At 56.0% G+C, this 13,326-nt stretch overlaps 1 protein-coding gene across 2 annotated transcripts; it reads right to left on the bottom strand.

The window, feature by feature from the left end:
- Positions 1–3,703: 3,703 nt before the first annotated feature.
- Positions 3,704–8,336, bottom strand: LOC101407450 (left-right determination factor 1). 2 transcript variants are annotated; one of them, XM_087424422.1, is made up of 4 exons: positions 7,887–8,336; positions 6,805–7,078; positions 5,726–5,968; positions 3,704–4,937 (listed from the first exon to the last, which is right to left on the bottom strand). In XM_087424422.1, the coding sequence occupies exons 1-4, from the start codon at positions 8,134–8,136 to the stop codon at positions 4,574–4,576; spliced, it is 1,131 nt and encodes a 376-aa protein (XP_087280548.1). In that variant the 5' UTR covers positions 8,137–8,336; the 3' UTR covers positions 3,704–4,573. The 2 variants fall into 2 exon arrangements, with proteins under 2 accessions (XP_087280548.1, XP_087280549.1); XM_087424423.1 differs by having other exon boundaries at positions 6,805–7,051; positions 7,887–8,334.
- Between the last annotated feature and the right edge of the window lie 4,990 nt (positions 8,337–13,326).

Here is a 13,326-nt window from a genome sequence, read left to right on the forward strand (position 1 = left end):
ATTTCCTTAGCGTGGATCCATACAAGTGAAATGTTGGGGTTCAGTGTGTAGAGGCTTTAAAGGCTCCCCATCGTGGCCATGTTGCAGCCTAGCCTAGTGGTCACCAGCATGCGCTCTGACACTGGAAACCCAGCAGTTCAGACTGGCTGAAGGAGAAGGGGGCCTTCTGACCCCGCCCTCGGGAAAGGTACCGGGAGCACACTACCTAGAAGGAGCAGCTGCGTCACGGGCACCGCGGAGACTGGAACCAGACCCAGTGCTGCCAGCATCCCGCCTCTCTCCTTTGTCGCTCACCTGTACTTGCCTCCACGTGGCCTCTTCTTTCTTGCTGCAGGAGTCTCTGGCAGGCAGTGGGGAAGATGGGAGCCACCTTCCTGCACAGCTTCCCAGTGCTGCCTGTTCCCCTGAGGGACACTCGGGCTCCCCAGAGTACACTCGGGAGGCTGCAGGGTCCCTTTGCTCCCTGGCTCTGGCCTGCAGTACAGGAGGTTGTGCCAAAGCCGAATGTGTTTGTGTTGGGGTGGGGCGGGGTGTGGGGGACACTGGTGTCTCACTCCTGTCAGACCCCTTACACACATCCATCCCTTACCCGGTTGCCTTAGTGTCTCCTGCCTCAGCTTCTAGGAGTAGAGGAGAAATAGGAGGACTACAAGAGCCTAGGAAAGGAGGCCATGTTGGTGACCCCCAATGCTGGCTTGACCCCCACCCAGGGCAGGCCACGCAGGAGAGGGAGCAGCCATGGCGCTCGGTCCTCCTCACTAAGCTTGGACACGTGAGCCAGTGACTGGAAACTGGGTAATTTTGGTGGTACTTTGAGATCTATTGTCTTTTCATCTCTGAGGTTTAAAGTGTAAGTGTACAAAGCTTTTAATATATATTTTAATTGCAGGCAATCCCATTTCATTTTCTTGTAATGACCATGCTGACTCTAGAGGCCCGTTTCGTTGGTGCAGGGGCCCCAGCGTGGCTCCCGTGGTGATTACGTCTCATGCCTGTGAAGTCCTTTGGGCACAAGTGTTGGATGGATGAGATGAGATGAGGGGAGGAAAGACCTGTCCTCCCCACCCAGCCACTTAGGACACACCTCAAGGAGGGCCCCAGCCTGGGACGGCCATCCTGCCGTGGATGTATCCTCTCCATGTCTGGCCCCTGTCTCCTTGGGTGCCCACTCTATCCTTTTACGCCATCTGAACAGACAGAGAAGTCCAGAAAGAAGACAGGGGAGTTCACTAAGCTTCCAGGACTGCCCGCCTTCACCCCTCTCCTCCGATCCTCTCCTCCACCAGCAGATGGTTCAGCTGCTTCTGCCCACCCTCCCTCTCGCCCCGCACCGTCTGCCCCCTCTCCCCCTCCAGCCATTCCAGACAAAGTGGATAATGCTTCCTTTCTGCCTTCACTCGTCCAGGTTCTTCACTCTCAGGGGCCGTCTCTAAAGAGCAGGCTCATCTCTTCTAAGAAGGGAGATGATCCAGGGAATGAGGGAGAAGCCTGAGCTGCTCCCAGCCGGTCAAATGGCAAGTCCACTTGAGCCCTCATCCCTCCTGACTTAGGGACCTCTCCAGGGAGGCACATTTTGCATGCACTTTTGCTCTTTTTGTTGGTGGTGTTATTGCACCAATAGTCTATGTTGATTGTAGAAAAACTAAAAATTAGATCAAATGGAAACATGAGCATTGCCTTTAATCCCACCCCTGAAGAGAACCAATGTGACTCTTCTGGAATATAGCTTGACCCTTCTTTTCGTATGCAGTAAGGCACATCTTAAACTTGATTTTTAAAACAAGTATGTACTCACGTTGAATGTAAACGGGTCAGGTTGCGTGTAAACAGGAGATATGCAAAAACCAAAATGATTTTGTTTTAGGATGGTGGGGTTATGGGTGGTTTTCAATTCATTCAAAATTATCTTGAATGTTGTTACTTCATCTTTTGAGTGAAAAAAAATTGTAATTACAGCTCACTTCTAACGGGATTTGGTTTACTGTCTATATTAATTTTCTATTGCTGCCATAACAATCCACCGCAAATTTAGCAACTTAAAACAAAAAAAATTTGTTATCTCACATTGTGTAGGTCAGAAGTCTGAGTGGGCCCAGCTGGTTTCTTTGCTCCGGGTGCCACAGGCCAAATCAAGGTGTCAGCTGATCTGGGTTCTTATCTGGAGACTGTGGGGGAGAATCGGCCTCCAGACTCATTCAGGTCGTTGGGAGGATTTTGTTCCTTGTGGCTGTAGGACTGAGGTCCCCTTTCCTTGCTGGCTCTTAGCCAGGAGTCGTTCTCAGCTTCTAGAAACCACTCACATTGCTTGGCTCATGGACCCCTTCATCTTCAAACCAGCAATGGCAGCTCGAGTCCTCACCCTTCAAATCTCTTTGACCTCCCCTACTGCCTCATCTCTCCTGCCTCCAGCCAGAGAACGTTCTCTGCTTTCATGTGATTAGATTGGGTGCACCTGGCTAATTCAAGAGTCCCTATTTTAAAGCCTCTAACCTCAATTACATCTGCAAAGTCCCCTTTGACACGTAACAGAACATAGTCAAAGGTTCCAAGGATTGGGAGGACACGAACGTATTTGGGGAGAACATTCTGTCAACTATCCTGTCTCCCTGTGCTAATGAGCACATCCTTACATTTTGAAATGATGCCAATCTCCTGGGATTTTTAGCTCACATGGGATGATGTGAGCAGGCCCATCCTTGCCACTGATTGCATGTGACTGGCTGGGGGTCCACAGACCTTTTAGAGCCACAGATCCATCACTGAGTAGCTGGTGGAATTCTTTAGATGGTATTGATATCCTTCTTGTAGAGAGATCCAACTGTATCCCTGGTACCCACAACATCCCACACGGAAAGGCTTCGTTCTGATGTCTTATAGAGGTGATCTAGCCATTTACGTGTCCGAGCCAAATCTTTTCCTTCTCTGCCAACAATGTTCTCGCCATGTCCTCAAATCCTGGCTGGCCACAGACTAGCTCATTTCCCCCCCCCATTCAGTTGCTATGAATTAGCTTTGTAGGTAAAAACAAAGAGTCCGTGAACATCAATAGTCAAGCATAGGAAAACCCAGCACCTGGGAAAGGTAAATGTAGGGGAATTGCCAGCTGTGGCACCTTCCAAAGGATGCGGTAACTAACGCCTGTGTCATAGCAGAGCTCACTCCTGGGGCGTGGAGTGGGAAGGAGATTTAGAACCCATCCCATGGGGTAGAGATTCAACAGATTTGCACTGCCTCAGCCTTGATTTCTCCATCTGAAAAATGGGAGTAATACCTACCTCGAGGAATGGTTGCAAGAATGAAGTGATATAATGATATGAAATTGCCTAGCACAGCTCCCTGGGTCATAGTGAATGCTCAATAACGTCAGCTTGCTTACCACACCGTTGTCACCCCCACCTTGTCCCCATCCCCACCATTGCAATGGTAAATGCTTTCTAAAGAGGTGGCACATGTGAGTGATTGTTTACAATACTACTTTTGGAATGAGAGTGGGGGGATATAAATATTATAAATGAAAGCGGAATCTAAACTTAGTTATTGCAGTCTTCAGCGCCCCCTACAGGTTGGGGGTCCTGAGTCACCCCATTTCTTCAGATCATTGTGTTGCTCTCATTCACCATTATTGCTCCCTTCTCTCCCATGTAAAGGGTACTAGAAATTAAACACAGAGATTATTAAATAGTAAAAATTAAATACAGAGACATGGAATGAAACATCACTTTTATTATTTCAGCAGATTATCTACATTCAAAAAAAATTTTTTTTGCTAAATTAAAAAAATGTAAATACATAAGGGTTCTGGTGATAAGTTCTCTAAAACAGTGGGGGAAAGAAGCTAAATATGCACAGGCAATGGTCTCCCGAGGAGCGGTGAGGTTAGGGCTGTCTGATTGCCAGGGCAATGAAGTCTTAGAGCTGAAACCTGACTCCTCCTTTTTAAGAGGAAGCAGTGGCTCAAAGGCATGTGCATTTGCTTGAGGTCACAGCTGGTGGCTCCAATCCAGAAACCAGGTGTCCTGATTCCCTCCCTGCCCACTGCCCCCAGCCAGAAGCCCTTTTCCTCCCTCCAAGCATCTCTCAGGGAAACGGAGATCAAAGTATGTCTACAAAAATCCAGAATGGGTCAACATTTTGGGGGATGGGGTTCTTTTTTAGACATCCTATCGAGGGGAAAAGGAGAGATTTTTTTGGTTTTATTTTAATTCATCAGGTAATAGAGTAAGTCAGTCTCTTTCCCCAGTTCTCATCATAGGGTGTGTTGTCTCATACTCAGTAGAGACTTTGCCAGAGAACAGAAGCTCCCAGCTGATGATCTGTCCATGCTCAGCCACATCCTTTAACAAGGAGCCTGGAATTTCCTTCTAGAGCTCAGCAATTGAGTTGCATTAGTTACTCATGTAAGTGCTTAGGGTGGGTGATGGACAGGACGAGAAATGGAAGAACACGTGGGAAAGGTCAAAAAGGGGCACTCGGCTGGGGCAGGGGGGACTTGCTAAGCAGAAGACTAAGACCCACACTAAGACCTGCTTCGGTGCACGTATCTAGTCAGAGGCCTCAGTGGCTACACCCGCACCTACGGCTCCAGCTTCCTCGGCACAGGTGCCCCGTCCGAGGCGCAGCTGCACTTCTGCACCCTCATGTTGGGCAGGCTGACCACCTGGGGCCTGGGCCTGCCTCCCTCCTGGAGGATGACAATCATGGGCAGCGAGGTCGTCTCCGAGGCGATGCACTGCCGTGGCCCCAGAAATGGCCACTTGGAGGTCAGGGGCTCTGGGGGCTGTGGGCAGCTGCCCACACATTCATAGGCCAGGAAGCCCGGGGGCTCCAGGACCCAGTTCTCAGCCCACTTCATCCCCTGCAGGTCGATGTACATCTCCTGGCGGCAGCAGCGGGTGCCCTCGGTCACTGGCACCTCAGGGTCACAGTCCCCCTGAGCTCTGTGGGGGCAAGGAGAGGCAGAGTCAGAGGTCAACTGGGAGGGCTGAGGTCAGGGGGCCCAGGGCTGGGCCTAGTGGGGCATCGGGGAGGGAGATTTATGAGCCATCTCTCAATATGTTTAAAAAAAAACTGGATATTTGTGATAAATGATGAATAAACATATCCAAAACATAAATCATAAATCAGCTACTGTTTATTAAAGGTCTCCTAATCTGCCAGGCACTGAACTAGCTACTTCACATATACTATCTCAGATGACACCTGCATTCCATCCTCAGATGAACCTTGACAAGGTTCTGCATTATCCCTATTACACATGAGGACACCGAGACCCAAAGGTGTTATGTGCCACCCCAGAGGCCCTGTAGCCAGGAGAAGGCAGAGCTAGATGGAACCCAGGCTGTATGATTCCAAAGGCCTGTTACTAACCACTCTGCTACACAGCCCTGTTCACTCCAAATAGCTAACTTGTTCCACGAAGAAAGAATTCACCCGTGCCCGAGGAAAGCTGTTCAACCTTAGGAACAGCTAATGCTAATATTTTTCAAAGAATTAATCATGGAAAAGGGTAAAGTGAAAATAGATGATGACAATAATGTATATGTATCAATGATAACATTGAAAGTATCTGAAGATATTTTTCAATAAAATGTTTAATAATAAAAATTTCTACTATTAGAAATTCTATCATGTAGTGGGGTATCAGTCGCATCCTGGAGCTGTCTGCACCCGCCCCCCCAGCTAGTCCCGGGGGACGTGGGCCTGGACCACCTCGGCGCGCGCCTACCCGTAGTCCCTGAGCTCCAGGCTGTGCAGCTCCAGCTGGGGCTCGCCCCGCGCGCCGCCCGCCGGGCCCTGGGCGGCGAAGCGGACCAGCCTGTGGGCGCCGGAGGCCCGCGGGCCCGGGGGCTCGCTCTGCACAGACACCTGCAGCAGCAGCGGCTGCCGGGGCCGGCTCAGCTGCCGCCAGAAGCTCACGGCCTCGGTCACGTCGAAGGCCTGCCAGCCGCTCTCGTGGACGGACACCAGCCTGCGCGCCACACGGGGAGGAGCCGGCGCTGAGCGGGGCCGGGGCCGGGCTCGCGGAGGGCCCTGGGGCGCCTCTGCCCCCCCCTCCCCCCGGGGCCGGGCTCGCGGAGGGCCCTGGGGAGCCTCTGCCCCCTCCTCCCCCCGGGGCCGGGCTCGCGGAGGGCCCTGGGGAGCCTCTACCCCTCCCCTCCCTCCCTCCCCTCCTCCCCTCCCTCCCCTCCCCGGGGCCGGGCTCGCGGAGGGCCCTGGGAGCCTCTGCCCCCTCCCCGGGGCCGGGCTCATGGAGGGCCCTGGGAGCCTCTGCCCCCTCCCCGGGGCCGGGCTCATGGAGGGCCCTGGGGAGCCTCTGCCCCTCCCTCCCTCCCGGGGCCGGGCTCATGGAGGGCCCTGGGGAGCCTCTGCCCCCTCCTCCCCCTCCCCTCCCCCCGGGGCCAGGCTCATGGAGGGCCCTGGGGCGCCTCTGCCCCCCGGGGCCGGGCTCGCGGAGGGCCCTGGGGAGCCTCTGCCCCCTCCCCGGGGCCGGGCTCATGGAGGGCCCTGGGAGCCTCTACCCCTCCCCGGGGCCGGGCTCGCGGAGGGCCCTGGGAGCCTCTACCCCCTCCCCCGGGGCCGGGCTCGCGGAGGGCCCTGGGGAGCCTCTGCCCCTCCCCTCCCTCCCCTCCCTCCCCTCCCCTCCCCGGGGCCGGGCTCGCGGAGGGCCCTGGGGAGCCTCTACCCCCGGGGCCGGGCTCGCGGAGGGCCCTGGGAGCCTCTGCCCCTCCCTCCCCCCCCCCGCGCTGGGCCCCGCCCCCTCCCCGTCCCCTCCCCCAACACAGACCCCCGCCGCCACTTTCCCACCTGGAGTCGATGAGGGCGGTGCGGTTGGAGCCGTCGTCGCGGACGTGCAGCCACTCGACGGTGACGCGGGCGCGGGGGCTGCGCGGGGACAGCCGCTCGTGCCTGCGGAGCGCGGCCCTGGGGACCGGCTCCTGGAAGAGGCGCAGCGCGGCCCCAACCAGCTCGCGGTCGGGCGGCAGCCGCTGCTCCAGGCCGAACACCAGCAGGTGCCGGGAGGCCTCGGACGCCAGGAGCCGGCCGGCCACCTCTGGGGACACGAGCGGGTCAGGGGCCTCTGCGGGCGCCAGGGGAGCTCTGAGGGTGGCAGGGCCACTGAGGGGGTGGCCAGGCGGGAGAGACCAGCCCATTCTGTCTCTCTGGGCCAAGCCCAGTTACCTGAAAACCCTCCTTGGGTCTGGGGCCTCCTTTATAACAGTCTCCACCCAGCAGGAAGGGGCCGCTCTGGGACCCTGAGCGGACAGGGCTCCCTCAGCTGAGATGCTGTGGATCAGAACCCTCCCCTGGGGGAGCCTGGCCTTGGGTCTGGCTCTGGGCGATGAGGAGGTGAGGCCCAGGCCCAGGGAGGTGAGAGGCGGAGCAGGATTCAAGCCAGCTCATCTTTGACAGCTGAAGAACTCCGTGTTGGACTTTAGTATATTTCAGTTAACCTGGCACGTTTCTGTGCACACTTTCATATTCACGGACTGGGAGATAGGTCAAACATGATCATGCCAGTGTTCCAGCGAAGCAAACAGATTCGGAGGTGGTTTTAAAGCCGTTTGCTCAAGGTCAGGCTACGGGTGGCAGTGTGAAAACGGAACCGGGAAGCAGGACTCTCCCCCGGCACCCTGAGGCCAAGCCAGGGGGCTTTCTCTTCTCCACCCTCCTCTTCCCCGATGCCTGGGCTTCAGCAGTTGGTCCAGCCTGCACACTGGGTGGGGCCCTCAGTGCAGACAGGGGCCCAGCCCCAGCCGTCCTCACAGTCCACGGTCCCTCCTCACTGTCCCGTGGGCCCCGGGCCCCCAGACAGCCTCCCAGGATGGGCACATGCAGTCTCAGCCCCCTCCCCAGGGACCAGGGTGCAGCAGGGAGGGAGGCCTCACCTCGGAAGTTCTGGCTGAACCTCTTCCCTCGGGAGTGGGCCCCGTGGCTGCGCTGCAGCAGGGCCACGTACTGGGCCCCCACGTGGGCCGGGGTGACCAGCTCCTCCACGCCGCCCTTGTCCAGGACGGGCACCTCGCTGAGCTGCAGCTGCTGCAGCAGGCTGCCCAGGATCTGCTCCTCGGTCAGGGCCGCCCCGGGGCTGGTCAGGGGCAGCACCCAGAGTGCCCAGCAGAGCCACAGGGGCTGCATGGTGCTGCTCAGGAGGAGGAGGGGCAGGGCAATGTGTCCCCTGAGGACGCTGCAGGAGGGTCCCAGGGGGTGTGCTGAGAGCCAGACTGGGCCAGCTTTATAGCCAGCCCTGGGCTGGGCCTTGGCGGTGGGAGGGAGGAAGGAAGGGAGGTCACACCCCTCGGACCACCTGGGAGCTCAGCAGCCAGACAGGTCCCTGAGCCCCGAGGAGGGGCTGTCTAGAAAGGGCACAAAGGGCTGTCTGGATGGCACACAGGCCTGGGACCTCTGACCGCTGCTGTCTGGCAGCTCAATAATAATTTTAGTGCCTGTTGAATTTCCCTGGCCCTACCCCAGTCCTATTCTATGTAAAAGTGAGCCTATTCTGTGCAAAAGAGAGTCCCATTAGCACGCTGTTTAAATCTCTTAAACTCTCTTTCCTGGAGGCTAGTCTGGGTCTAGGTTTGTTCATTGAGAAGGAAGGAGGGAAAGTATTCTGCATCCTGCCTGCTCGGCCAGGCCCTGTTTGGGGCACTTACAGAAGCCCCTTGAGTCATCTCCCTTCATTCTTCAGTCCCTGTGAGACCCGCTCCCACTCCTGTCCACAGTCCCTCAGGGGAGCTTGTCCTCTGCAGTGACAGAGGAAGCTAGATGCTGTCAGAACAGGAAAGCCGGCAGCTCAGGGCTCTTTGACAGTCCCAGGAACAACAATTTCTGCAGGCGTCTTTGCAATCACACCCCTGCGCAATGGGAGACCCCCTTCAGGCAGCGGCATCGTTCTGGGGGGCTCTACGCAGTGAGCCTGGCCACTGGCTCCCACCACCAGCACTCAGTTCAAGCCCAGGTCACGCCCAGACACGGAACAAGGGACAGGAACCCGGGAAGCAGAGGTCAGCGCTGCCCAGAGTCGCGTCCTGTCCTAAGCCGCAGGCGCTGGGCACATTGGGGTGCGAGTCACCCACAGCCTCCTCAAATACACGTTTTGGAGTGGCTGGATGCAGATATGAGGCCTGCTGCTTGCTGGCTGTTTGACCTGCTGACAAGGTCCTTAACCTCTCAGTGCCTCAGTTTCCCCATCTGAAGGAATGGGTGATGATACTGTCTTGCGACACATAACGACGTTTCGGTCCATGTTGGACTGCATATACGACAGTGCTCCCATAAGATTAGTACCATACAGCCTGGGGGTGTAATAGGCTACACCGTCTAGGTTTGTGTTAAGTGCACTCTGTGATGTTCGTACAACAACAAAATTGCCTAATCGCATGTCTCAGAGCATGTCCCCGTCGTTAAATGACGCATGGCTGTAATCGGGTCGACTTCACAGGGCTAGTGTGGAGATTAAATGAATTAACACATGTGAGACGGTTAGCCCAGCTGGGCGCATGGTGAGCACTCTATAAGGGTCTGCTATGTTTATTATCTATCTGATCATTGCATTCTCGGGGTGTGGCTTTTCTAAAAATGATGGTAACAATAAGTGCAATCAGGGCCCGGCCCCACGGCATAGCGGTTAAGTGCGCGGTCTCCGCAGCTGGCGGCCCAGGTTCCGATCCTGGGCACGCAACGATGCACTGCTTGTCAGGCCATGCTGTGGCGGCGTCCCATACAAAGTGGAGGAAGATGGGCACAGATGTTAGCCCAGGGCCAGTCTTCCTCAGCACAAAGAGAAGAATTTGCATGGATGTTAGCTCAGGGCTGATCTTCCTCACACACACACACAAAAAAACGCAATCATTTTTGAGTGCTCCCTGTGTGCCACGCGCTATTCTAAGCTCTGAAGATGTATTCACAACAGCCCTAGGAGACAGGTGCCCACGTCAGGCTGCCTTCCAGATGCAACGTCAGAACACGCCTGGTGAAGGAAGCCGCCCGCGCTCACTCAGCAAGTGGAGCGCTGGGGAGGTCAACGCAGGCATCCGTCCCCAGCGGCCCCTCCTGGCCCAGGGCATTCAAGGATGTGCATGAGGACGTTCTTCCCAAAAGTTGACAGCCTCGCTTCCCCCGTCTGTCGCATGGGAGGTGAGCAATGAGGGTGGAGGAGGTCAAGGACTGTGGTTGGGGCCAAGCGGCCCGGTGGGCAGGGAGTACCCCCTCTTCTCCTTCCCAGCAGAGGGGGCACTCTGGCCTCCTCTGTGGGTATGCTGTGTCACTGATGGGTCTCTCGTGCCATCCCCTTTCCTCTGTGCTCCTCATACATCCCATGCAGAGGAAGAGAGAACCTTCTGGTGCTCAAGGGCAGAATTGCCCCTGGATGAGAGCCAAGGGGCATCGTGCACAAATTGCCACCATGTGCATATACCGCACATCCACATCTACATATGCATATTCATATACCTGTGCATGTGCATATACATAGAGGGGTTTTAGTAGTAAGTGGAGGGGCTTAGAATTTGAGGAAGGGGAGGAACGATAATAACCATGATGGCTAATAGTGCTCATGGGCCGCGCACTGTTCTGAGTGCTTTACATGTGTTAACTCTTGATCCTCACAACTTGCCATTATTGTTCCCATTTTATAGATGAAGAAACTGAGGCATAAAACTTACCTGACTTGCCCAAGGTCTTACAGCTGGTAAGTGCCAGAGCTAGGATTGTTCAGTGGGGAGGCAGGGATTCTGTCAAATGTGTGCACAGAACAAGGTCAGAGGAACCACAGAAACGCCAACCCTTGAACCAGGGGAGGAGAGTCTCAGGGGGCGACAGAATCATGACCTCAACTGCTTCTCCTCTCCCCACTCCTTTCCCCTCCCGCCTCTATTTCCACAGAATTGGTGTCTTTCACGGGGAGGAATTCCAATCCCATCTCGGAGCTCAGATCTCACCGAGTCTGAACATCCTCTGAAATAGAAGGCGCCACCTCTGGTCGGGCCCCAACAGGCCCTCCTGCTCGCTCTGTGACAAGTGCAGCCCGCTTCAAAAGAGTAGCTGTCGCTTTTCTTTGCAAGTGATTAGCAGGGAAAGGACTTACTTGATGCAAACATTTGGGTGTAAAGTCAGGCCAAAAGGTGCAGAAGTGTCACATTTACAGGCGGCACAGGACCTGTGGCCCTCAGTCCCTGGAAACAGTTCAGAGCTGGTGTTCCATAAATATGCAATAGTCCACCACCCTTGCTGCTGTTTGAGAGGAAGCCCTGTGGCTTATCACTGGCCAGGATGGTGCCCAGGATATAACACCCCGGCTGCCCTCGCCTGCCACGGCCCCCTCCCCAGGCCCCCAACATCGAGATCCCAGGAGCTCTCCGGGGCTAGAAGCTCACAATGAGGCCCTGCGGGCCCCTGTGCTGGTACCAGGAGGGACCTGCCGTCACAGGGCCGAGGGAGGCCAAGTCCCTGGTGCCGCTGCTCCCTGACCCGCGTGTGCCCACATGAGGCCCTCTCCCACCGAGGAGACACCTGAGGGCCTCGGGGAGTCCCCGGGTGGTCAGGAGCCCCCTTCTGCACCTGGGTAACTGACCAGTTATATCGAAACGTCATTTTCCAGAGAGGAAAGTAGAGTGCAAGGACCATCCTCTGATGATTCTCTGCCTTCTGTTGACCTCCCAGCACAGCAATGACTCTACAGCCGCGTCCACGATGGGAACTGGAACTGCAGGAAACAGTCAACATCCAGCGTCTCCCACTGAGGACCAGGCCCGCCTGCAGGGATGGGCTTGGGGGCTGGGGCTCAGGGAGCTCCCGGGGGCCCCCGGGAGCCTGGGCAGGTGGCCCGTGCTTGGGAAACTGAGAACCCTTCCTGATCTTGGGGACTTCCCTTAAGGGGGGACAGCCTAGGAGCATTTGGTGCCCCAGAGGGTTTGTCCAGCAAGGTGCCCTGTCGTCCTCCTTCCCCTGACACTTTGTAGACTCAGAGAGCTTAGAGCTGAAGCGGACTATCCAGGCCATTCTCCTGTCCCCCAGTTTTTAGAGCTACGAAAACCGAGGCTCAGAGAGGTGACGACATCCCCCAGTTACTGAAGGATGCCAGCACAAAGTCAGGTCTTCCGGTTCCCGCCCAGAGTTCTTTCCACACCCTCCAGCTGTCTCCAGGTCATGTCCTGCCTGACTCCCTGAAGCCAGGATCTGAGCTGGGCTGGACGGGGAGGCGGGAGAAGCAGACAGAGGCCAAATCCCCCAGACCCCTGTGGCTTCCTGGACACAGGCTCCAGGTCCTGAATGTGGATTCCAGGTGGACTGAAGAGCTTTGCTGGGGAAATAAAATAATGGGGCAATTAGCCAGAGGCCAAAGAAGAAGGCGACTGTGGATTGGGAGACTTTACAAGGGACTCAGGAGGAGGCAGCTGCCCTTTGTCATGCAGAACGGGGAACCAGGCCTCTCCTCCGGCTGTGGATCTGGGTGGAGAATCTGGCTGGGCAGTCTGTGGGGTCAGGCTGGGCTTGAAAAGCAGAAAACCTGTAAAATAGCCTCTTTTGACTTGGGAGGGAAGACTACTTAGAAAGCTGTCTAAACAGACCTCTCTCCCAAGGCTTTCTAAGGTGGAGGAAGCTCATACTCTTAACAAAAATGTATGGTCAGGGGTTTGAAAATTTTGTGAAGACTTTGTGCTCCCATTTATTTTGTGGGCGTGCATATGCCTTAGGGCTGAGGACACTTAAAACCAGTTTCCTCCAACCTGGATGGCCTTTAGATAAGCCGACCTTTCAGCTTCGTCTGTGCTCTCTGGACAGGATTCCCTGGTCTCTGTAGCAGCGCTCCCTGACCTGGTGTCATCCGGCCCGGCCATTCCACGCAGCTTGGCCATCACAGAGCCACCCTGCGAGCTGCCCCTGAGACGTGGGGGTGGGCCCCTCATTCCTCACCTCCCCTCAGCCCCAGACAGCTTTGCCACAATCCATTTTCTGGCACCTCCCACCTTCCACCAGGTCTGGCTTTGTTCCATGGGGAGCCCCTGGGGCTGGGGACATCTGCCCAGAATCACCTGAGGAGGTTGTTTAAGGACAGATTCCTGGACCCCTGCCCAGGCCTCCTGAGCGGGCTGTGCTGGGGGCGCTGTGCCGGAATCGGAATGTTAAAGCTTTTCTGCGCATTAGGTTTCAGAAAGAGGGTGAAGATGGGTGGGAGCGAAATAGCAGGCCTACGAGGGAAAAGACATCCATCATACCATCAAGGTTATATGTCACCTGGCCCATTCCAGACGATTCCTCAGCTTTGGGGTCAAGGTTATATGTCACCTGGCCCATTCCAGACGATTCCTCAGCTTTTGGGTGGCC

The sequence above is a fragment of the Ceratotherium simum genome, chromosome 36 (genome assembly GCF_057802395.1).
Source record: "Ceratotherium simum simum isolate JZ-2026a chromosome 36, ASM5780239v1, whole genome shotgun sequence".
Taxonomy (NCBI): Eukaryota; Metazoa; Chordata; class Mammalia; order Perissodactyla; family Rhinocerotidae; genus Ceratotherium; species Ceratotherium simum.

Excerpts from the sequence above, each read along its gene's own strand:
- LOC101407450 (XM_087424422.1), bottom strand. The coding sequence starts at position 8,136 with ATGCAGCCCCTGTGGCTCTGCTGGGCACTCTGGGTGCTGCCCCTGACC. Across the intron at positions 7,079-7,886 it reads GTTCAGCCAGAACTTCCGAG|AGGCCCCTGACCCGCTCGTG; the intron begins GTGAGGCCTCCC and ends TGGCGCCCGCAG. Across the intron at positions 4,938-5,725 it reads CTGGAGCTCAGGGACTACGG|AGCTCAGGGGGACTGTGACC; the intron begins GTAGGCGCGCGC and ends TTGCCCCCACAG.